At 34.0% G+C, this 22,941-nt stretch overlaps 1 protein-coding gene across 3 annotated transcripts in view; it reads right to left on the reverse strand.

Annotated features, from left to right (window-relative positions):
• Positions 1-22,941, reverse strand: part of LOC129242947 (hemicentin-1) — a 129,774-nt gene that overhangs the window by 18,631 nt on the left and 88,202 nt on the right. For all 3 annotated transcript variants that reach the window (XM_054879910.1, XM_054879908.1, XM_054879909.1), the window contains exons 19-20: positions 22,406-22,546; positions 2,016-2,110 (exon numbers count right to left, since the gene is read on the reverse strand). In XM_054879910.1, the coding sequence (XP_054735885.1) occupies positions 2,016-2,110; positions 22,406-22,546 (236 nt within the window). The remainder of the gene's footprint in view (positions 1-2,015; positions 2,111-22,405; positions 22,547-22,941) is intronic.

Consider the following 22,941-nt stretch of genomic DNA (forward strand, 5'->3'; position numbering starts at 1 on the left):
GTGATTTTTTGGTGGAATAAATCATCCGAATGAGTTGACAATTCAGAGGTTGCTAAAATAATTTCAAGAAATTAGTTCTGTCACGAAGTTCTAGATTGGTCGCTCTATTGAGAATATTGTGGCGCAAAGAGTTGCTGAACAACCTTCAACATCGATATTTCAACGTTCTCAACAATTAGGCATTCATGAATCGAGTGTTCCACTGCTTGGCGGATTTTACATGTAGACACGCTCGTGGCGGCCATTTAATTGATGTAATTTTTCAAATAAAAATTGTTAAGAGCCGTATTTTGAATAAAAGGTACTTACACCTAAATTTTTGCATACTTTATTTTAATATAATAACATTTGGGTGCCTTTTGAAAGATCCTTTATTCGAATTAAATGTTAGGCGTACTCAAGATTTAATTTCCTTATAAATGTATGTGAGATGCAAAAACTTATTCTATTTTCATTTATTATTTAGCTAAAAAATCGTGCCAAGGCGAAGAAGAACTTCAAGGATGTTCGGTATTTACACTTTCGTTAACCCATACCTGATAATGCATTAAGAGTATGACTATCTACTCTAGTATACCTACCCTAGTCTAGTACGCAATCATACCATTTGGTTACTCTTAATCTACTTATTAACTTTGCTGCACTATAAAAGCTCAGTTTAATATTCTGATGTAAAAAAAAAATTGTTAAATAAATGAAAGTGAAATAGAAATAAGAAAAGCCTAAGATATCTAAAATTCTAGGATGTGAAAATAAAACAGATTACAAAAAAAATTTGATAGAATATATTTTTCATACTGGCATAAATTGCATTTCCTATGTAAAGTAAAAAAGTTCAGTTTATAGACTATTTACAATAAATATTTATGTCAATAATAGCAACAGCTAAAAAATGGAAATAATTTTAATTAACTATAACAGAAACAGAAAGAATATAAAAAGCATAGAGTAAATTAAAACAATTGGAATATGAAGACAAATAATATTTTAAATTGTGGAAATTAGGATAAGTACGCACATATTTATATATCTGGATAGAAAGTTAAAGCGCTTGAGCCCCTTACAGGTATATATTTCAAATAAAAAAGTGATAGTATTACAACTTACTTAGCCATAGCGACGTATTTACAACCAAGAGATAAAATAAATTAAATACGAAATAAATACGTATTTTCAACCACTAAGAAAACGTAAAGTATGCTAATGGAGTTCAAAAGATAATATAAATTAAATTCGAAAAAAGTTTACGTTTTGCAAAAAAAAAAAAATCGCAATCAAAATGGCAAAAATAACAAATTATTTTCTTGTTTTTTTAATAAAACCAAATTCTTGATTTTCTGCTCTTTAAATGTGGTAAGTGTAATATGATATGAAATATGGTGAAAATGTGAATTTAATAGCAAATAGTAATGAATTCTAACAGTGTACAAATACCAAATGTAAACAGATGCATTACAACAAACACATTTCTCTACAGAAAAGCTCAATTTAGAATAGAACAAATAATGATATTGAGGTAATTTTTTATTCATAGCTCCATAATCAAACACATATTCGTACTGAAATTTTGTATAAATTTTCTGCCTGATTGACAAACTATCTACAATTTTTAGCATACCAAATAAAGCAACAGTTTACATCGATAAAACTTAGTAATGAATTTTTAATTTCCATATTTGCAATCAAAAGAATTGATTTTTACTGCAGACAAATTTTCTAAAATGGCGATAATACAACAGAGTATCCTGCCAAATGCAAATTGAAACAAAATATATGGAAATATAAATGGAAAATCGCAAAATACGATATGCGTATATATGAATGCAAATGAGTAATGCAAATTTGGTGTATGGGTGCGTGTGTTTTATTCCTATTGTATGTATATGTGAGTGTGTGCTGATAGAGCTCAGAGAGTCTGTGATTCCATTCATGTGATGTGATGTGGTGATCATAGTTGACTAATTGTTAGTTGTTTGTACAGAATGATAATCAGATATAGCTTTGTATGTAAGTACCTTATTAGGAGCCGTTTGCAGACCATGAAATGGTAGATTCTCATACTCGCCAGGTTCCGTCAATGGATCCCCCAGTGAAGATGACTTGTCTTGTACTATATTTTGAGTTGTGAGTTAACATTTCGTTCGAATTTGTTTTGTTGACAGAGGGATGAATACATTTTCGTTATTTTCAAAGTTGCATTTGTGCGTGGTTTTCAATTTTTATTTTTTTAAATTGTGTGAATTTCATTTGCAACGGCGGAATAAGATTTGGCGCAGCAGCGTTTTTCATTTGCGCACAATTAAAGATGAACGCAGAAAGGTAAAAAAAATGTAAATCATTAAAAAAATAAATAAAATTATAAATTTCAAAAAAATGGGAAAAAGAAAATATGGAATTAGAGGGTAAACGTCTACTTAAAAATATTTCAGATTGTAATTAAGGTGGAAAAAACTTAATATTAACTTAAATTTTATGTTATCTGTGTAGATGGCCTAAAAATATGCAAACAAAAAAATGTAGTAATAACTTCAAAATAGAATAGTAATAAAAAACCAACAAACCAGGGTAGATAAAAAACAAATAAAATATAAGTGTAGCTTGGTTTTTAAAAATGTAAAAATTTGCACACAAAAAATTATGTGCTCAAAAAAAGTTGTTCATATATAAAGTACAATAATTACGAGTCACTCAGAAGTGGGTAAAATGATAAAGTGCCATGCATTACATTGAAAGCTAACGCAAACCGCAGGCAAATAATTTCATTGTCGATTATTAACTTTCAAAAACATCAAAAGGGCGAAATGGTTTAAAAACTTAAGCATAAGATTTGAGAACTAATACAATTTCACAACATTTAGAACAACAACGATAAAAAACTTAATATATTAAAAAGAAAAATTAGCACTCGTTAGTAAGTGGAAAAAAATTGATTGCTTACTTGAGAATAGTTGTTAAATAAGGACTTCACACGATGAAGCATTTAGAATTACTTACATATAAATACATATAATTGAAATTAGAAGATTTAAAGTTAGTTTGAAATTAATTTTTTTGTGAAATAATTTAATGACAGCATTCGGACGGCAGTGACCGGTCACTGTGCCACTGGTGACGTATGGATTAGTGGCTATTAGATATTGAAATGTTAGACAATGAATTATTTTTGCCAAAGGATTACATATTAAAGGATTAAATATTTTTAATTTAATTTAATTTTTATATTTTTGTACATAATTTTATTAGAAAAAAAGGTTTCTTAGAAGTAATTTTTTGGTAAAATAGGAATATTTTCTTATGTAAAATATATTTTATTAGAAACAGAACGACGCATTTTCAATTTGAATTTTTTTATTCAAGTATTCAGTTTTTTGATTAGAAAAAAAAAATTAAGTTCTTTAAAAGTATTTTCTTTGCTAAAATAGGAAAATTTTCTTGTAATCAAATATATTTTATTAGAAACAGAAGAAAATAAATATTTTCAAATTGGAAACTTTTTCTACTGAAATAAATATTCGTGAAAGGGATGAAGTATATCAATGTGGACTCTTTTTTTGAACTAAATTATTAAACATTTTTTGTTAAAATTTATTATATGATATTAAAAAAACGTTTTAACTAAAATAAGTAAATTCCTTTAGTGAAAACGAATCTATTATAAACTGGATTAATTATTTTCAATTCAAAATTTTTTTGTAATAAAAAATAAATTTTTTGTTGCATTTAGAAAAAATTTTATTATAAACAAATATTTTAACGAAATAAGTAAATCTTCTTATTAAAAATAAATTTTATAGCAAATTCAATTATTTTTCAATTGAAAATTAAAAATAAAATAAATTTTCTTTTCATTTAGAAAAAATTATATTATATACAAATATTTTAACGAAATAAGTAAATCTTCTTATTAAAAATAAATTTTATAGCAAATTCGATTATTTGTTCTGAATAAAATGTTTATTCAAATAAATTTTAAGTTTATTTTATTTATTTTATTTTATTTATTTAAAACAAAATCTTATGATTTTTATTTTTGTTATAAAATATTTATAAAATTTATTTAAAACAAAGTTATATATTTTATTAGAAATCTTACTTATTTGGTTATAAAATTTGTTAAAAAAAGTGTAATACTTTTATAATTTTTGGTATATTTTTGTAAAATTTACGTTAAACAAAAGTTTATAAATTCTTTTTCAAAACTAAGCTAATTTTCACAATAAAAATAAATTTTATTAGAAATATGACTAAATATTTGCAATTTGAATTTTGTTTTTGATAGTACAATTAAATATTTTTTTCTAGTAAAAAAAAACAAATGTTTTACAAACTTTTGCTTGTGGTTTTGAATTTTAAAACATTTTTATTCGATTGATTACTTTCAATTAAACTTTTTTTTTAATAAATTGTATTGAAAATAAATTGTTTAAAATTTAAATTATTTATATAAAATTTAGTTAAAAATTTAATTTAATGAAAGTTAGGTTAGGCTGGTATGGTTGCCCAAGGAATGAGCACACTTGGACGAGAAAAAATGGATTCGTCCTTTGTGATACTATTATGGAGGAGGTGAGGTGAGAGAGGAAGACCGATGGGATGGTTAGGAGGGTGGGTTAGAGTGTGTGGATTATGAACGATGACTGTGCTGCGTTTGCGTCAACCGCTTTGTGCTACTGATGAAATTCATCAGATTTTTAATGTCAACGCCTGCTATATCAGCAGGCGCAGCAAAGAAGTAAGAACCAAGATGCCTGGATCTTAGCCCCGCCAGAGCAGGGCAGCTAAGGAGTAGGTGCTGATGTGATTCCACCTCATCCTCCATACATCCATCGCAAAAGGGACTTGAGGTAATTCAAAGCCTCACAGCATGCATTCTTCGCGCATAGTGACCTATAGTATTTTGTCAACCTCAGAAGCTCGCCCGAGTTGAAAGTTAGAATTAAAAAATTTAATTTAATGAAAACTAAATTTATTTTTTAATGAGAAAATTCACTTATCGTAGTAATTAAATCTTAAAATATTTATATAAAATTTTTTTTAAATTTATTTAAAAAAAAACTTTTTAACTCTTTTTTTAACAAAAAAAGCAAATTTTCCTAATAAAAATATAAAGATTGTCAAAAAAGTCTTGCGGTATTTCCGCAAGCTTGTCTTTGCAAGCGAGTAGTTCTAGTTGTATTCGTCGCATCGGTTCACGCTAGAGCTTTTTGGAAAGCTCTTTTCACGTGCTAACACGTGTTTGATTAATTGTTGTTTGCTTTTAGTCGTTCGTGAGTTATAGCGTCGCAAACATGGAGCAAAATAAAGAGAAAATACGGCATATTTTACAGTAATACTACGATAAAGGCAAAAATGCATCTCATGCTGCTAATAAAATTTGTGCAGTTTATGGACCCGATACAGCTTCCATTTCCACCGCACAACGATGGTTTCAACGTTTTCGTTCTGGTGCAGAGGTGATCGAAGTTGCGCCACGGTCCGGAAGGCCTGTCGTCAAAAATTGCGATAAAATCGCTGAATTGATCGAAAGAGACCGGCATAGTAGCAGCCGTAGCATCGGCCAAGAGCTGGGCATGAGTCATCAAATCGTTATAAACCATTTGAAGAAGCTTGGATTCAAAAAGAAGCTCGATGTATGGGTGCCACACGACACGAAAAAAAAACATTTTTGCCCGTATGGATGCATGCGAATCGCTTCTGAATCGCAACAAAATCGACCCGTTTTTGCAGCGGATGGTGACTGGCGATGAAAAGTGGGTCACTTACGACAACGTGAAGCGCAGCGGTGAAGCTGCCCAGACGGTGGCCAAGCCTGGATTGACGGCCAGGAAGGTTCTTCTGTGTGTTTGGTGGGATTGGCAGGGAATCATCCACTATGAGCTGCACCCCTATGGCCAAACCCTCAATTCGGACCTGTACTGCCAACAACTGGACCGCTTGAATGCAGCACTCATGCAGAAGAGGCCATCTTTGATCAACAGAGGCCGAATTTTCTTCCATCAGGACAACGCCAGGCCACACACATCTTTGCTGACGCGCCAGAAGCTCCGGGAGCTCGGATGGGAGGTTCTTTTGCATCCACCGTATAGTCCGGGTCTCGCACCAAGTGATTACCACCTATTTCTGTCCATGGCGAACGAGCTTGGTAGTCGGAAGTTGTCCTCAAAAAAATAAATAAAAATAAATAATTGGCGCGTACACTTCTGTTAGGTGTTTGGCCGAGCTCCTCCTCCTATTTGTGGTGTGCGTGTTGATGTTGTTCCACAAATGGAGGGACCTACAGTTTCAACGGCAGATATTTTTATGAGGAGCTTTTTCATGGCAGAAATACACTCGGAGGTTTGCCATTGCCTGCCTGTCCTCAAGAGAGTCCTGTGAAAATTGGCTCTCCGAGTTTTTTGACAATAGGGAAGCGAGCTTCTATAAGAGGGGCATTATGAAGTTGGCATGTCGTTGGGAACAAAACGGCGCATATTTGACTTAAATCGCATTATTATAACCAATTTTATGAACAATTGAAAATTCAACAAAAATACCGCAAGACTTTTTTGACAACCTAGAACAGGTTCAAATAATTTCAGTTTGAAATTTTTTTTACGAAAAATTTCAATATTTTTTTCTATTAAGAACAAAATTTTATTGCAAACTTGATTCGCTATTTTCAATCTGAAAATATTTTTTAAAAGATTATAATATTTTTTATTTAAATAAATTTTACTAAAAACAAATCTTTTACAAAAATAAGTCAATATTTTTTTGAAAAAAAAATGGATTAATTATTAAAAATTTCTTTTTTAAATAAAATATTGAAGTGTTTCTGTTTATGTGAAATAAATTATATTTAAAATAAACTGTTTACTGAAATAAGTATATTTTCTTTTAAAAATAAATTTTATTAGAAACAGGTTCAAATACTTTCAATGTAAGTCAATTAAAAGCAAAATTGCATTTTAAACTGTATTCGTTGTTTTCAATTTGAAAATATTTTTGAATAAAATATAAAGTTTGTTTATTAAAAATATATCTTTTAGTAAAATAGTGAATTTTTTATTATTAGAAACACTTTTTATTAGAAACAAGAATACAAATTTGCAATTTAAAATTTTATTTTTATTAAATGCCAATTTATAATTTTTTTTATCAAAAGTAAATTTCATTTTAATTATTTTTTTTACAAACCAAGCAAATTTTCTTAGTAGGAATAGATTTGCTTTGAAAGCGGATTACATATTTTGAATATGAATTTTTTTTTAAATATATAAATATTTTTTTTGTTGTTGAAATTCTCTATAAGAAACATTTTTTATGAGTATATTAAAATTGTGCTGCTATTAAATTAATGACATTATAATTAAATATTTAGTACGGTTTTGCACGAGTATTGATGGCTTAAAAATGTTTAGTGGTTAGTAGTCATTAGTGCACAGTGATGAGAAGCTGCTGTCTGAACCCTCTTATTAGTTTGGTTAAGAAAATAGAAAACTCAGAGAAAGTGCTTTTATTTGTGATAAATATTGTATGTATGTATGACGTATACATGTAAGTCAAAGAAATTTTCATATTTTTTTATTACTTAAAATATTTTGAATATCGGCGAATTGTTTGTTAAAAATATTTTTTAGTTTTTTGTTTTATACTTTAAATATTCTTATTATTTTCTAATGTGATTTTTGTATAGTAGCTAACTTCTTGTAATGTTTTTAATTATTTAAAATATTTTGAATACTGACAGATTTTTTATTAAATATTTTTTTGTAATTTTTTCTAAACCTTAATTTTTAATATTTTCTAATAAAAAAAATTCTTTTGATTTTTCAATATTAGTTAATTTCAGCTACTTAAATTCTTTAAATATAAAAAATTTTGGAAAAAAATATATTTGTGATGAATTATGTATGGACGTTGTTCTTGATTATTGGCTAATGTACTAAAAATAATATTTTTTAGTTTTTCGTATTAGCTTAAATTTGTTTTTAATATTTTCTGATTTTTGAGAAGACTATTGAATGGTAATAAATGATGTCTGTATATGAAATTTTTTTATGATTCAAAATTTATTGAATATCTGCGTATGTGAAAAAAATATAAAAAAAAAACACATAAAAGTCAAAAATTTTATTTATTTTATTTACTTTAAATTTTTTGAATATCAGCTAAATCCAAAAAAATGTAGGTTTATATTTTTAGTTTGAAAAATAAGGTGTCTCAGGTTTTTTTGTTATTTAATTTTTTTTTTGAAAATCCGCTAATTTTTGTAATTTTTTCATTATCTGTGATAAATGGTGTATGTATAAGCGAGTAAAGTTGGGTATTGTGGGCTCCATTTTATCTAGATATTAATTTCTGCCAAAATAATCGTAATGGAAAAGCGATATTTGTTCTTTCTAACAGGCATTTAATTTTCTTTATATTTTATTGCAAAATATATCCTAATATAATCGTTTTCGTCTGATAATATAAAAAAAGTTGATGAAAAGAAAAATGGCGGGTAATGTGGCCCAGGGTATTCGGGTAAAGTGGGCCACTAGATAAAATCACCAAAAACAACTGTAAGAGTTAATAATGAGTCAATGAATTTATTCATATATTTTTTTAATTTTAATTAAGGACTATTTGAAAAAAATATTATAAACATAGGTAAATATAAATCCACATTCTGTATAGCAGTTGGTGGAAATTTGTGTGTTCTCATACTCTTGCTTAAGTAAATCTAAAATCATTTTTACATTTACTTTTATGAAACCCATTGCTATATTAAAAGACATTCCTATTGGAGAGAGAAAACTAAACTCATTTTTTGTGCCTGCGCAGGAATCTATACAGCCAATCTTTCCCTGCACGTTACTTAAGAACTGAAAATTTGTTTGGACCTTTATTTCTTTCCGCCAATTGAAACGCCAGGGAACGAATATCGTGTCTTGTGTGGCCGCAAAGTCTTGCCTCCATTTCTAATGTATATTTTACAAGGTATTTTTCTGTGACTTCGTTTAGTATTGGCTTACGCCCAAGTGGGGTTTTTAAAAGCAGGCTAGGGGATGCATTACTCCTTGCCATTCTTTGCAAATGAAAAAAGTCTTTGATGCAAAAAGTGTGCCCACCTCCTCATTCCTAACAGCTACAATGGCTTTTTCCTCAAATCGGGGTCCCATTTCCTCATTTCCCCATTTTTGGCATGTCTAAATATGTATAATTGGGAAATACAAAACAGGAAAATTAACGAGAATTAGGAAAAAGACACTGACTAGCCAACATAAGTCACTTTACCACTTACAAGAAAAAAGTATTATAATGCAGAATATCTGAATTTTCACACTCTAAAAATAATCACTTGCTTAAAAATACCATTAACATTACACGCCACTGGAAAACAAATGAACTCCACTTCACAAAATATTTTGATCCACTGCTCATCAGTTAAGGGTCCAATTCAAAAGGCGAGCAGCGTAAAACATCCGTTATATGAATTTTGAGGTCCATAAGCAATCTTTCTAGCACATGTTCGTTATTATGAAAAATACAGACGTTGACCACATTACCCGAATAGCCCACAAAATCCGATCTTACTTTATACATGCAAGTCAAAAAAATTTTGGAATATCTGGTAAATTTTGTAAATACCAAATTTAAATCACCTAATAAAGAGTTCGAATGACCTGGAAAATATTTTATTCACCTCCGTTGAGAGAAAGTCAAAGTTGCTCAAATCACGATACGCTACTTGGCTACTTGGCTCTGAGTGAATTTTACCGAATTAGCTGTTGAACAGGCCTTGCTTTCTGTTCAAATTTTTGTTTGCTTAGAAACCACTTTTTCTTTCTATTTTCTGGTTTGCCAGCGTCAACATAACTAATTGCGGTAGGCGGCTTAATACTCTTCTATCGACCTATGGATCAAACTATAGTTTTATGCCGCCTCCGAATAGTAGTTGGTATTTTATGTGCAACTTTTTCATGGCAGAAGAGCACTCGGAGGTTTGCTATTGCCTGCCGGGTAGCAACCGTCATTAGAAATGTTTTTTCTATTATTTCGCGTTATGTCCATATTGAAGTGCGAAGCTTGAACTGAAGGGCAGTCACATACATCGCTGCCCTGGCGCAGTGCATGATTGTAAGTCCACAGTGACTTTCATAATATAATCAAATACTTAACTTTCGAAATGTGAAGTCTGCTATTCTAAAAGTGTTTTTTTTTAACTGAATTGAGACCATGATACCCTTTTACTTGGGGGATAAAATGCCCAACTTTTCTTTTTATATTTCGTTTTAACTTGACTTACATGTGAAGAGTCCACACACATACAATATCAATAAATATACCAAGAAGTGTAATTGTACGAATAAATAAAATGTGAAAGTATTGAAAATGTAGGTATGTATGTATGCATGTATGTGACAGCAGCTATGTGCTAATGAGCATAAGTATGAGTATGAAATGAGTTTGAGTGTAAATGATAATTAGTTATTTCTTACTTTGGACCCGCTCGACTTTCGTCGGCGAAACTGTGGCCACCATGCGTTTCTGCAAGGGCGGCGGTGCCGCTTTGAAAGGCGGTGGTGGACGTGGCGGCGGCGTAGGATTCTTCAGTGTGCCACGGTCGAGCAGTTGTGATCGTCCACGTGTCGGCGTCGTAGTGCTGCTGCTGTTGCTGCTGTTTCCGCTGACGATCCCACTCGCGGCGCTGGTGGCCATCGCCGTGCTGCGGATGTTCGCTGGAGTTCTGCCGTATGAAGGCATTTGAAATGTCACAGAGGCATGTGATCGGGGACTGTTGGCTGGTAGCTGCATAGGCGGCTGCATAGCTGGAGGCGATTGTGGTGGCGGTGCTTTCGCTGCGACTATGACTGTTGGTGTGACTGTAGTGGTAATATTAGAAGCAGAGTGTTCGGAGTTTGTATTTAGCTCGGCAGCACTAGCTTTTGTGGTCGCGTTTGCGCTAAGCGACATACAAGCGTGATTGTTGGTGCTGTTGTTGTTGTTATTATTGCTATTGCTACAACCGTGGACGGCATTGTCGCTTTGCGACGTGCGTACTGGCGACTTTTTGTACGTGACTACAAGTGGTGAGTGCGTTTGATATTTTTCAGGTTTTTGTTGTTTTGGTGATGCGTGTGTGCATGTATGTATGTATTTTCAACCCATTACAAAAATGAAAAAAATAAAAAATGCGAAAACGAAAAAGTTTGTTTTAAGTAAAATGAAAGTAGAGGCAAAAAATAAGTGACATTTAATTAATTACCACTGCCACTGCAACGTATACCCTTTAGGCGATGCTCCGCGGCGAATGGCGATTTTTCCGTAGTTTCTACGCCGTCAACGCGACGCTGCCATAACACGCCGGCGCCCGCTTGCCACATGCCGCCAAGCAGTCCGACATGACTGCGTTGGCTGTCACGCGTGGTATCAACGCCCACACCGCGTCGTTTGAAAATACCTGCAAAGAACTTTTCCACACGTCCCAAACGTCGATCAGCAGCAGCGCGTTTGTCTGTATTACCGCTTACGTCCCTAACATCACACTTTGGCTCGGCGCTGACAACTGCCACCTGTTCCGAGCCATCCGTTTGAGCTGATGTTGCTGCTTCAGTTGTCAGTGGCATTGTAGCTGACACTCCTGTCGACTGCACGCTCGTCCCTGACAGGCGCTCAAGTTGCTCGTCTCCGATAACTGTCAACATTGTCAGTTGCTGTTCCCCTCTGTTGGAATTTTCGACTGTCAAATTTTGGTTATTTGGATTAACATTGATGGGTGGGTGTGGTGTCAATTGTGATGATTTAACAAATTTATGTGGCAGTGTTTGGCATGCGGTGCCTTGTGTATAGGCGACAGAGCTAGCGTGCTCGCTGCCCACTCCTTCGGCGCGCTTGCGCCTACAGTCAAAACGGTCGAGCGTTGACGTTTGCTTGGGAATATCGAAACCAGCGGTGCTGCCGCTATCGCCAATGGCATTTACAACTGCACCCATGCCACTGGAAGCGACGGAGCAGGCGGTCTGCGTAGATGCATTGAGCAGTGTTGTTTGCGCGGTGCAAGCTGAGAAGCCAGATGCATTTAGTGTGGCGCTTGATGCAGTGCTGCTGTCAGCCGCTGCCATCGATGTCAAATTCGACAGCTGGGCCGTCAATGTGTGCGGTCGAAGTGTCATACGATTGGTTGCCAGATTCTCTTTTGTATCGCTGCTGACATGCACCATGACGCCAGGGCGCAACGGCCAGCGCGGCGGTGATTTGGGTGCTTGTGCGGCATGTCTTATGCGCAAGCTGGGTGTGCGAGTGGGTGTCGTAATGATTGGAGGGTTTTCTGTGGAAGTGGTTGTGGGTGCGGGTGTGGGCTTGAATGAGATCTTGGATGGCGGTTTGGGAAGTGGTGATCTGGGTGGCAGTTTTGGACCGGGAAGTTGTGGCAATTCTTGCGCGGCTAAATTGGGCAAAAGACAGCCTATAGTCGGCGGTTGGGGAGTGACCGTTGCGAGCGCCGGTGCAACAACACCTACTTGTGTTGCATTGGACTGATAGGAAAGTACACTGTTTTGTTTATATGTAAATGCAAGTATTCGATGATGAGTTGATGTGTTGATGCAGTTGTGTGGAGCGATGAGTTTGATTTTTTTAATTTTAATTTATGAAAAGCATAAAATTTAAAAGAAAAATTTAGCAGCAACAACATTTATTTAAGACAAGCAAAAATTTATTGACGTTGTAAGACATGATACAGTTTTTAAGGAGTAAATAACGGTGCACGCATCAAAATATGCAACGAAAAAGAAAAAAATAAATAAATAAAATTAATAACATCAAGAAATTATGAAATTATGAAATATTAATAAAACGGATAAAGTGTTTTCAACGTGGTAATATTGATTATTAACGCTGTGAAATTTTAAAAACAAAGAATGAAAATTGAAAGGCGTATTAGGCAAACTGTAAAACGCTAGCAACAAAAGGTATTTATTTTAAGCCTTCCTCGTAGCTGGATCTTGACTGTGGTGGTTGGGCCTGCGTGCATCTGCGAAAAACTGGGCTGTGCCAACGGAGAGCTTAGGTACTCCAGGGTTACATATGTTAAAGAGGCCAGCCTGGAGATGTCAGACAAAGGCAAGTACAAGTCCGTCCGTGTTTTAAACCAGAAGCTTTGGCTCACTTGCTGAGCAATTTCCAGGTAGTGTCTGTCTCACCGTGAGCGGCTTCCTGGTCGGCGGCACCCAAGCTCGAGCAATGGTCATGTTACTGAAGCACTGTTTGCTTAGATGGCTGATCTAAAGACCAAATCAAGTGATACTCCATCACAGAGATCTGCAGTGGACAATACCCGGGAAGAAAGTAAGCATTCCTCTAAACGAACTGTACACTGCGATTGACTTGAGCGTAATCGCGTAAACTAATAGTAGGTGGTCTCTGACACCTAACTGTAGGGTCTCCAAAGCGCCCTGGCCAAAATTCAGTCTTAAAAGGACAAAATGTCAGTTTGGATTCAACCGATCACCTATCAGCGTTCTCACGTGTGTTATAACTGGTCACTACACAAATGCCACCCTAGCCAATAGAACAATGACTTCTCCAGGAGTTGTGGAGATGAATAAGAAATTGAGTCGGTACAACACCTCCTCTGTGAATACGCTGCACTTCAAAGGAGCTGTGTCAAATATCATGTCGATTATTTGATTGAAGACCTGGGAACATTTTTAAAATGTCTCACTGGAGGGACTAGTTAACTTCTTAAAAAGAGCTAAGTGGTTTAAGCAACTTAGTTAGGGGCTGGAAATCAAATGCAGGTATCACAATGGGCCTTAAGGCTAGCCAGTGTCTTGTCTCAGACAAGCAACCTGGCTAACTTAACCAACCCTCTCTGAAATCTCCTGAATAAAAAGTTTTAATATTCGTCGGTTTTTCGCCTCTAGCCAGGAAATGTTGTTATACACCTAAGAAAACAATGTGGTAGCAAAGGCTGCAGAAATAGCACTAGTAAGGGCACCGAGCAACTCCAACATAAATATATACGTTGACAGTCAAGCGGCAATAAAGACAGTAAACTTATATGAAATTTCATCTAAATTTCATCGTTCTTAGGACCAGGGAAGCCAGAGAGAGACACTAGCCGCAGACAAACGGTTACACATCTATTGGGTACCCTGACATAAGGGCATTGCAGCAAACGAAATTGTAGATTGCGATGTTTTCGTACAATTCGCACAAGACAACGACATATTGAAACCTTTAGATACGGTAAACAATGACATCGCTGCGGACATGAAAACGCGGATAGACAGGAGGTGGAATAATCTAGCCACTTGCAAAACCGCGAATATCATGTGTATGCAGAGTGCAGACAAATACGGCAGATTCGTACTAGTCCTGTCTAGAGAGGAAAGCAGAACTATCGTAGGTATACTGACAGGTCACAATTTGTAAGCGGCACACGCATACGACATGGGAATTGCAAACAATGATAGCTGCCGATTTCGCAATGAACTATTGTAGAAGAGAGGGAAACTTTTGAACACCTTCTCTGATCTTGCTCTAACCTAAGCAAACAAATGAATTTTTTTTTAAACTACTTTAGGCGCATTTTGATATTTTTGCAGAGGTAAATTTATGTGCGGGAAGGACCTCTCCGAGCCGTTTGATACCAAACGAGGTTTCAGACAGGGTGACTCGCTGTCGTGTGACTTCTTTAACCTGATGTTGGAGAGCATCGTACGAGCCGCAGAACTTAATCGCTCAGGCACAATCTTTTATAAGAGCGTAGAATTGTTGGCGTATGCCGATGATATTGATATCATCGGCCTTAACAACCGCGCTGTTAGTTCTGCCTTCTCCAAACTGGATAAAGAGGCAAAGCGAATGGGTTTGGTGGTGAACGAGGACAAAACGAAGTACCTCCTGTCTTCAAACAAACAGTCGGCGCACTCGCGTATCGGCACCCACGTCACTGTAGACAGTTATAATTTCGAGGTTGTAAAAGACTTCGTTTAGGAACCAGCATTAACACCGATAACAATGTCAGCCTTGAAATCCAACGTAGAATCTCTCTTGCCAACAAGTGCTACTTTGGACTAAGTAGGCAACTGAGCAGTAAAGTCCTCTCTCGACGAACAAAGCTAACACTCTACAAGACTCTCATCATGCCCGTCCTAACGTATGGCGCAGAAGCTTGGACGATGACAACATCCGATGAAGCGACGCTTTGAGTGTTCGAGAGAAAGATTCTGCGTAAGATTTTTGGACCTTTGCACGTTGGCAACGGCGAATATCGCAGGCGATGGAACGATGAGCTGTATGAGCTTTACGGCGACATAGACATAGCGCAGCGAATAAAGATCCAGCGGCTACGTTGGCTGGGTCATGTCGTCCGAATGGATACAAGCGCTACGGCTTTGAAAGTATTCGATGCGGTACCAGCTGGTGGTAGCAGAGGAAGAGGAAGGCCTCCTCTGCGTTGGAAAGATCAGGTGGAGAAGAACTTGTCTTCACTTGGTGTGTCCAACTGGCGCCGGTTAGCATGAGAAAGAAATGACTGGCGCGCTTTGTTAAGCTCGGCCAAAATCGCGTAAGCGGTTATCGCGCCAATTAAGAAGAAGAGAAATTTATGTGCTGGTTAAAAGCTTTAGTTTAGTAGCACAGATTGCGAATATAATCATCGGGATGGATGATAAAAAATGGATTCATTACAGCAATCCAAGGAAAAGAAAGTCATGGGAACTGCCCGGTAATGCTTCCACGTCGTCGCCGCGGCCGAATATTCACGCTACGAAGGTTACGCTATGTATTTGATGGGACCAAGTTGGTATTATTCATTATGAACTGTTAAAACCAAGCGAAACGATCACTGGGGATCGGTATCGACTTCAATTGATGCGATTGAGCCGAGCACTGTGCGAGAAGCGGCCGCAATACGCGGAGAGGCATGAAAAAGTGATTGTACAGCATGACAACGCTCGGCCTCACGTTGCCAAATCCGTTAAAACCTACCTGGAAACGCTGAAATGGGAAATCTCACCCCACCCGCCATATTCTCCAGATATTGCACCGTCCGATTATCACCTGTTCCGATCGATGGCACATGGTCTAGCTGACCAGCAGTTCCATTCATATGAAGGCATCAAAAAATGGCTTGATCCGTGGATAGCCTCAAAAGATGAATAGTTTTACAGCGACGGTATACGAGATCTACCAGAAAGATGGGAAAAAGTAGTAGCCAGCCATGGGCAATACTTTCAATGATTCACTAATAACTAGTTTTTCGGAATAAAGTTGTTTTTTCATCAAAAACCTAGTTGCGCCCTTAATACTTATTTGAAAAGACTAGAAGCTCCAAGTAGTGCTTTTATTACCACTTTAAGGCCACTTGAGGAGTGCCAAACTGGCACTTCAACCATTTCACCTACCTACCTAACTTAAAGTTACTTAATCTGTTTTACTAATATAGTTTGCCAAACACTTGCTAAGGGTTACAAAAAAAGAACTAAAAATTTATATAATTGATTTCTACAAATACAAAAATACAAATAATCGAAAAAAATCTTCGGAATGAAGAAAATTTTAGCAAAAATACTTGATATTTAGCGATTTCGCAAATTTTTGTTAATTTTCTTTCAGCTTACCTGTGAGTGGCGCTGATGGAGACATCGGTGCGATCTTAAAGGGTTTGCGAAAAAATCGATTTGTTTTTCAAGTGTTGTTGTTGTTTTTGTTGTTGATGATGTGAGCATAATGAGATTGGCGGACATTGGACATTTGTTGATGTGGGTGTTTGTGAAGCAGCAGCAGTGTTTGGGTTGACAGGCACATTTATATGTGGTTATGTGTATGTGTGTGTGTGATGTGTTTTATTGTCGACATAATTTGCCAATAGTTGCATTTAAGTGTTGATTGGGTGAATGATTGGTTCATTTTTGTAGCGATTAGTAGGTTTTGTATGCATGTATTGTAGGTATACATTTCATATGTATGTGTGAGTGTCAATAATCGATGAATTTGTTTTGATTTCATTGCCAAATTAGTTAATTGACAAAAGCAGCAGATGTTGTTTTTTGAGTTAATTTGTTTGGGTATTTTATAAAGTTTATTTTTGTTTTTGTAAGTTTTCGTAGTTTATTCATATTTAGTGAATTTTTTTTTTGTTTTTTTTTTTTGTTTTTGTATATGTCCATTCATATTGCCATTCAATTGAGTACATTTTGTGTTAATTATATTTCGGCAACGAAATAAACATCGAAAAGCGGCAACAACGGCAGCAGGCAGACGTAAGGGCAAGCAAAAAATATGTATGTATATGCACAAATACAAGTATATACGTAAGTACACATATGCAATTATTCCATTTGAAGCCAATTTAAGCCATTTCAAGTCAATGCGTTCATCATAAGTGTGCAGACGAGAGGCAACGAAAAATTTGCAAAGTATTTAAGCGCAGAAGAAAACAAATAATATTCAATTTAATTTCGTTAATAAATATTTGTTGAATTTCAAATATGTGTGTATATGTGTGTGTTTTTTGAATATGATTTTTATAATAGGTTAGCCCAATTCAGAGGTAATGGTGTGTGTGTGTTCATGTTGGGTTTTTGCAATAAATCATTTGCGTTTTAAGTTTACGTTTGATATAAATTTCGCATTGTTTACCAATTTTCCACACAATTTTGCATTCATTGCACGATTTGCCATATTTCATTGTGTATTTGTCGATTCAATTTTTTCGTTTTTTTTAATGTTTTTTGAGTTTTGTTTAAATGGTTTTTAAACCGATTTATTAAAGTATTTGTTATTCGGCAGATGGTACAGGAGCGCATATGAAATGATTTTAGTGTCAAGGTGTATGTGTTGTTGTTGTTACGTTTTATGTTGACCGTTAATTCAGTTTTCATCAGCAAAAGTTTTTTTTGGTTTTTGTTTTAAGTTTTTGGAGCACAAAAACACATAAAAGCGCAAAACATAATAAGAGGAGAGAAAACATAAATTTACTGTTAAGTCACATGTCAAATTAAATTAAGCAAATAATTAATGTAAAGTGTTTTAGAACTCGCAATTTAAATATAAATAGTATGCATATATAGATAAGTGTGTATGTATGTGTGTATGTTGCTGACACAGGATGTTACAGAATTTAGTTTAATTTTGTTGGTCAGGAATTTTTAGATCAAAAAGTGCGATGCTTAAAAATAATCTTTAATTTGTTGGTTTTTATTTTAAGGAAAAACTTGCTTATTCGATGGCGTGAGAAAACAGGAAGAGGAAGAGAATTGTCGAGCAATGCCACATCGGAGTTTTGCTTTGCTGCCGGATGATTTTAAATTTGCTGCCAGGTACTTTAATCGATGCGAAAATATAAGCCTTGCTAAGTCTTCGTACCTGGTGGTGCCTGGCATTTAATTTTATGGCTTTTTGCTTCCGAAACCACCATCAACTGTTTGAAGCAGGTTTTGAAATTGTCGACACTTGTGGGTAGGTAGGTGGGGTGGTTGTCGCAATGACACACTTAGGCCTTTCATAGGTCCATTGTGATACCACTGGAACTTATCCTTACCCTATGGGTTCCTTTTCAAACCATCTGGTGGCTTTAATAAATGAGCAAAGCTTCATTAGTTTCAGATGCGCTGGGTCCGCACACCACAACTATGAGAAGCAGGCCACGAAAAGTTCCTTTGTTGGCAAAAAAGCATGTTGCGGCCCGCTTAATTGTCCAAAGGAAAAGTGGAGGATTATTTTGTGGACGGATGAAACTAAGGTGGCTCTATTTGGAGGAACTGAGTCTTCTAGGCAGTATGCTCGTCGTACGCGAAGACGGTCAAGACAGTCAAACATGGCAGTACGAAAGTGATGGTATGGGAAGTTTTTGTTTTAATGGCGTTGTATCAATCCCTTTGATATACCTGTAAAAGCAAATGGATCAGCAGCTGTACGTGGGAATTTTAGAAAATGTAATGTTACCATACGTTGAATGGGATCTTGAAGTGGTTGTTCCAGCAAGATAACTACCCAAAACAGCCAAGTAAATTTACTAAGGAGTGGTTTCGGGTCAAGCGAGTTGAGGTGATATGGTGGCCTGCTCAGTTACTAGACCTCAACCATATAGGGAATCTATGGACAGTTATACAATCTAGAAGTCTTGCAAGCAAATTCTACTAAAAAAGTATTGTGATCTGATCGATTCCATGCCACGCAGACGCGCAGCCGTAATAAAAAAAAGTATGGTTATTCAACTAATTATTAGGGAAACTAACGCAAATAACTAATAACAATTAGTTGAATATAATTTTATTATTTGCTTACTGAGTCTTGGGTTCTTCTTCTTTATTGGCTCGATAACCACTTACGCGATTTTGGCCGAGTTTAACAAAGCGCGCCAGTCGTTTCTTTCTCGTGCTAACCGGCGCCAATTGGACACACCAAGTGAAGCCAAGTCCTTCTCCACCTGATCTTTCCAACGAAGAGGAGGCCTTCCTCTTCCTCTGCTACCATCAGCTGGTACCGCATCGAATACTTTCAGAGCCGAAGCGTTTGTATCCATTCGGACGACATGACCCAGCCAACGTAGCCGCTGGATCTTTATTCGATGCGCTATGCCTATGTCGTCGTAAATCTCATACAGCTCATCGATCCATCGCCTGCGTTACTTGCCTTCACCAAGGTGCAAGGGTCCAAACATTTTTCGCAGAACCTCTCTCTCAAACACTCCAAACACTCAACACTCCAGGCGTCCCTCATCGAATGTTGTCATCGTCCAGCAAATTACTACTCTCAATTATTACTATCTATAAATTCAAGCCTATAGAAAAATTCAAAACCGGTTTAAATCTTAACAAATACTTGTCATTAGCCTGCTTTCACTAGAAATTGCGAATCCTGTACTCAAACCTTACTAATTCAAAAAATTTTAACAGAGATTCACCGAATTTAGCACATCAACAAAATATAAAAAAAATAGTTTACATTTTGTGAAATTTTTTTAAAGCTTACGGAATCCTTAAAGAGTTAAGAAGGCCTGGAAAATTATTGAACTAAAAGAACTACATCTTCAAAAAATTACTTTCGCGACAAATGAAATAAATGGAACTCATCATTTTTCGTTTATCAATAATGATTCAATTTGTATCGTTAGTCGAAGCAAGAGTTTTTGTTCATTTTATAATTCGTGGCCACTTTACTTTGTTTAATGACCCAACTGTTTTCAAAGCAAATCAGTTTAAATTTTATTCATGCAGTCTCCCCTAGAAAAGTTGCTTCCCTTTTCAGGCTGGCGTCTTGCAATTTTGCTGTTTGAAAAACACTTAGGTTGGCTGGACTATTAAATTCCATGAGTCTGTTGTTTTGCATTTTTTGTTATTTAGTATTTTTTATATTTTTTTTTCTAAAATCTGTAACACACTGTATCACCAAAACAAGAGAATTAATTTCGAAACAAAAAAATGTGTACATAGGTATGTATGTTTGTTTTAATGATAAAAAATCTATGAACAAATAATTCACTATAACTGCATTGCAATATAATTTAATTAGTTTCTTTATTATGTACAATGAATCATTAGTGGGATGCGTATTGATTTTAAGTTTTATGTAGAAGCACTCAATTTTTGTTTGCTTTGCATACATCCATATAATTTAGTGGGCATGATTGAAAGCGGGTGAGCAAACAAATAATAATAATTTCAAACAAAATCATGGCATAGCTGCAGGCGCAATGTAATGAAATTGAACACAATTGAATTATTTGCCATGCATTAGATAACTAACTGCGGGGCCATGGTATGGAGAGCGTGTGTGTTTTTATTAAATTAATTACGATTAAATAAATAAACAAATGCTCGCTTATTGACATAAATGGAAGTTGGCTTATTTTTTATTTTTTTATTTTATTTTATTATTTGTAAATGGAATTTTTTTAGGTGTAAATGGATTTTTTGTTGGAGCGAAGAAAGTGGCATTTCTGAATTTATTTAAGAGTTTAATAGTTTGGGCGTTTCAAAATGGTTTTAACGGGAAGATATGGCAGGAATATTTGATTTTGTTTTTGTTGTAATTGTAGAAATTCACTTTAATTAATAAAAGGTCAGATGCGAAAATTTGACAAATGCTGAATTGGGTTTCTTCATGCATGAGTATATAGACGCAAATACAAAAATGTACATCAAATATTGTAATTAACAAACATTGATAATTATTTAAAAGACAAATAATTGAATGCAAATCAAAAAGTTACAATTATTATTGCGGAAACTCAAAAGTGGCGAGTAAATTTCGTGTCTGAAAACTCAAATAAAAATTTTTGAAAGAAGTAATAAAAAGTCTTTTACATAATAATTATTAAAAAAGTTTTTTAAATAGTAATTAAAAATATTTTTTTAAGTAAAGAAAATATTTAAAAAAAAAGTTTTTTATATAATAACTAAATTTTTTTTTAAATCTAATAAAAAAAAATTGAAAAAACTAATAAAAAGTAATAAAAAGAGTTTATTAAATAATAAATAAAAAACAAGATTTTTAAATAATAACTAACAAAGTTTTTTTTAAATGTTAAAATATTAAAAAAAAAAACTATAATAATATAAACAGGTTTGTCTTCAGTATATTTTTAATTAAATTTTTTTATCTTCAACAATTTATTTTTTTTTTAAATATTTTTTTCAACATTTTCAATATTTTTATTTGTTAAAGAAACATTTTTGTTATTTTTATTTTTATTTAAAACAATCATTTTTTTATTCCTCGGTTGAAAGTTAAAAAAAAAAAATTTTAAATAAAAAAGAGTTGTTTTAAAAGCAACTAAAATTATTTAAAAAAAGTAAACAAAAATTGAAAATCAAAAAAGAAACACAAAAATGTAAACAAATAAAAAAATTCAAAAAAAAGAATCATTCAAAACATAAACATTTTTAAAGGTTCCACACAAACCTTTTTTTAAAATAGAGAAAAAAGCGAATACAAATAAAAAAAAAATTGATAATAAACCAAAAAAATAAAGAAATAAAATCAAGTAAAAACTTTTTTAAAAATTCCAAAAAAAAAAATTGAAAATTCTTTTATTAAAAATATATTGTAGACCAACCTTTTGTGTAAAAAATTAAGTTAGAAACCTCTAACAAACGCAAAATTAAAAAAATTAAAAATCCAGTAATAAAATAAAATAAAAGTTCAAAATATTGTTTCTTAATATTCTAAAAAAATTAGTTTTTAAAATGTTTGTATCAAAAATATATTGGAGACAAACCTAATTTTGTGTGAGAAAGTGATTTTAAAAACCCCTAACAAATGCAAAATTAAAAATATAAACTTTTAAACTACTTAAGGATTTTTCGCTTTTTAACTTTCAAATATCTTAAATGGGGATTTACATGTACAAATACTTCTTATACATATACAAATACATATATGAAGTTATAATAATCTTTTTTCCATAATTTATAGCTGTACTTACATTTATCTTGACGTCTGCGACGGCGACATATGCAGATGATGATGCAACAAATTATAATCACGGCCAGAAGCAGCGCCAGTATTGAGGCTACCAAAATGATGAGTGTTGTCTTATCCCAGCGTTGCCACCAGGCCAGTTGTTCTGTGAGTGAATGATAATTTATTATTTTTCAGGTTTTTTGGAAATGCTTTGTGTGAACTAAAAAAGTAGACAATAACTGAAAACGAAGTAACACACAAAGAAATGCTTGCTGGTGTCAAGTGGTGGGGCGGAGTAGAAGTAGTAAATTTTTGGTACATAAAAATGTAGATAACAGAGTTTAAAGAAAATGTTTTGTGTATATACCTGTAGGTAAAAATGCATAAATTTATTGTTTTTAAATATTAACAATAATTTCTGCGTGAATTGAGAATATTGATTTGGTCTAAAATTGGAGGAGGAATATAATGGTTATATAGGACGATTCAAGGGTGGTGCAGATCTTTGGGGGCCATTATTTGTGTTATGTCAATTTTTCAATACCTTTTTTCAGACAA

Source organism: Anastrepha obliqua, chromosome 3 (assembly GCF_027943255.1).
Source record: "Anastrepha obliqua isolate idAnaObli1 chromosome 3, idAnaObli1_1.0, whole genome shotgun sequence".
Lineage (NCBI taxonomy): Eukaryota > Metazoa > Arthropoda > Insecta > Diptera > Tephritidae > Anastrepha > Anastrepha obliqua.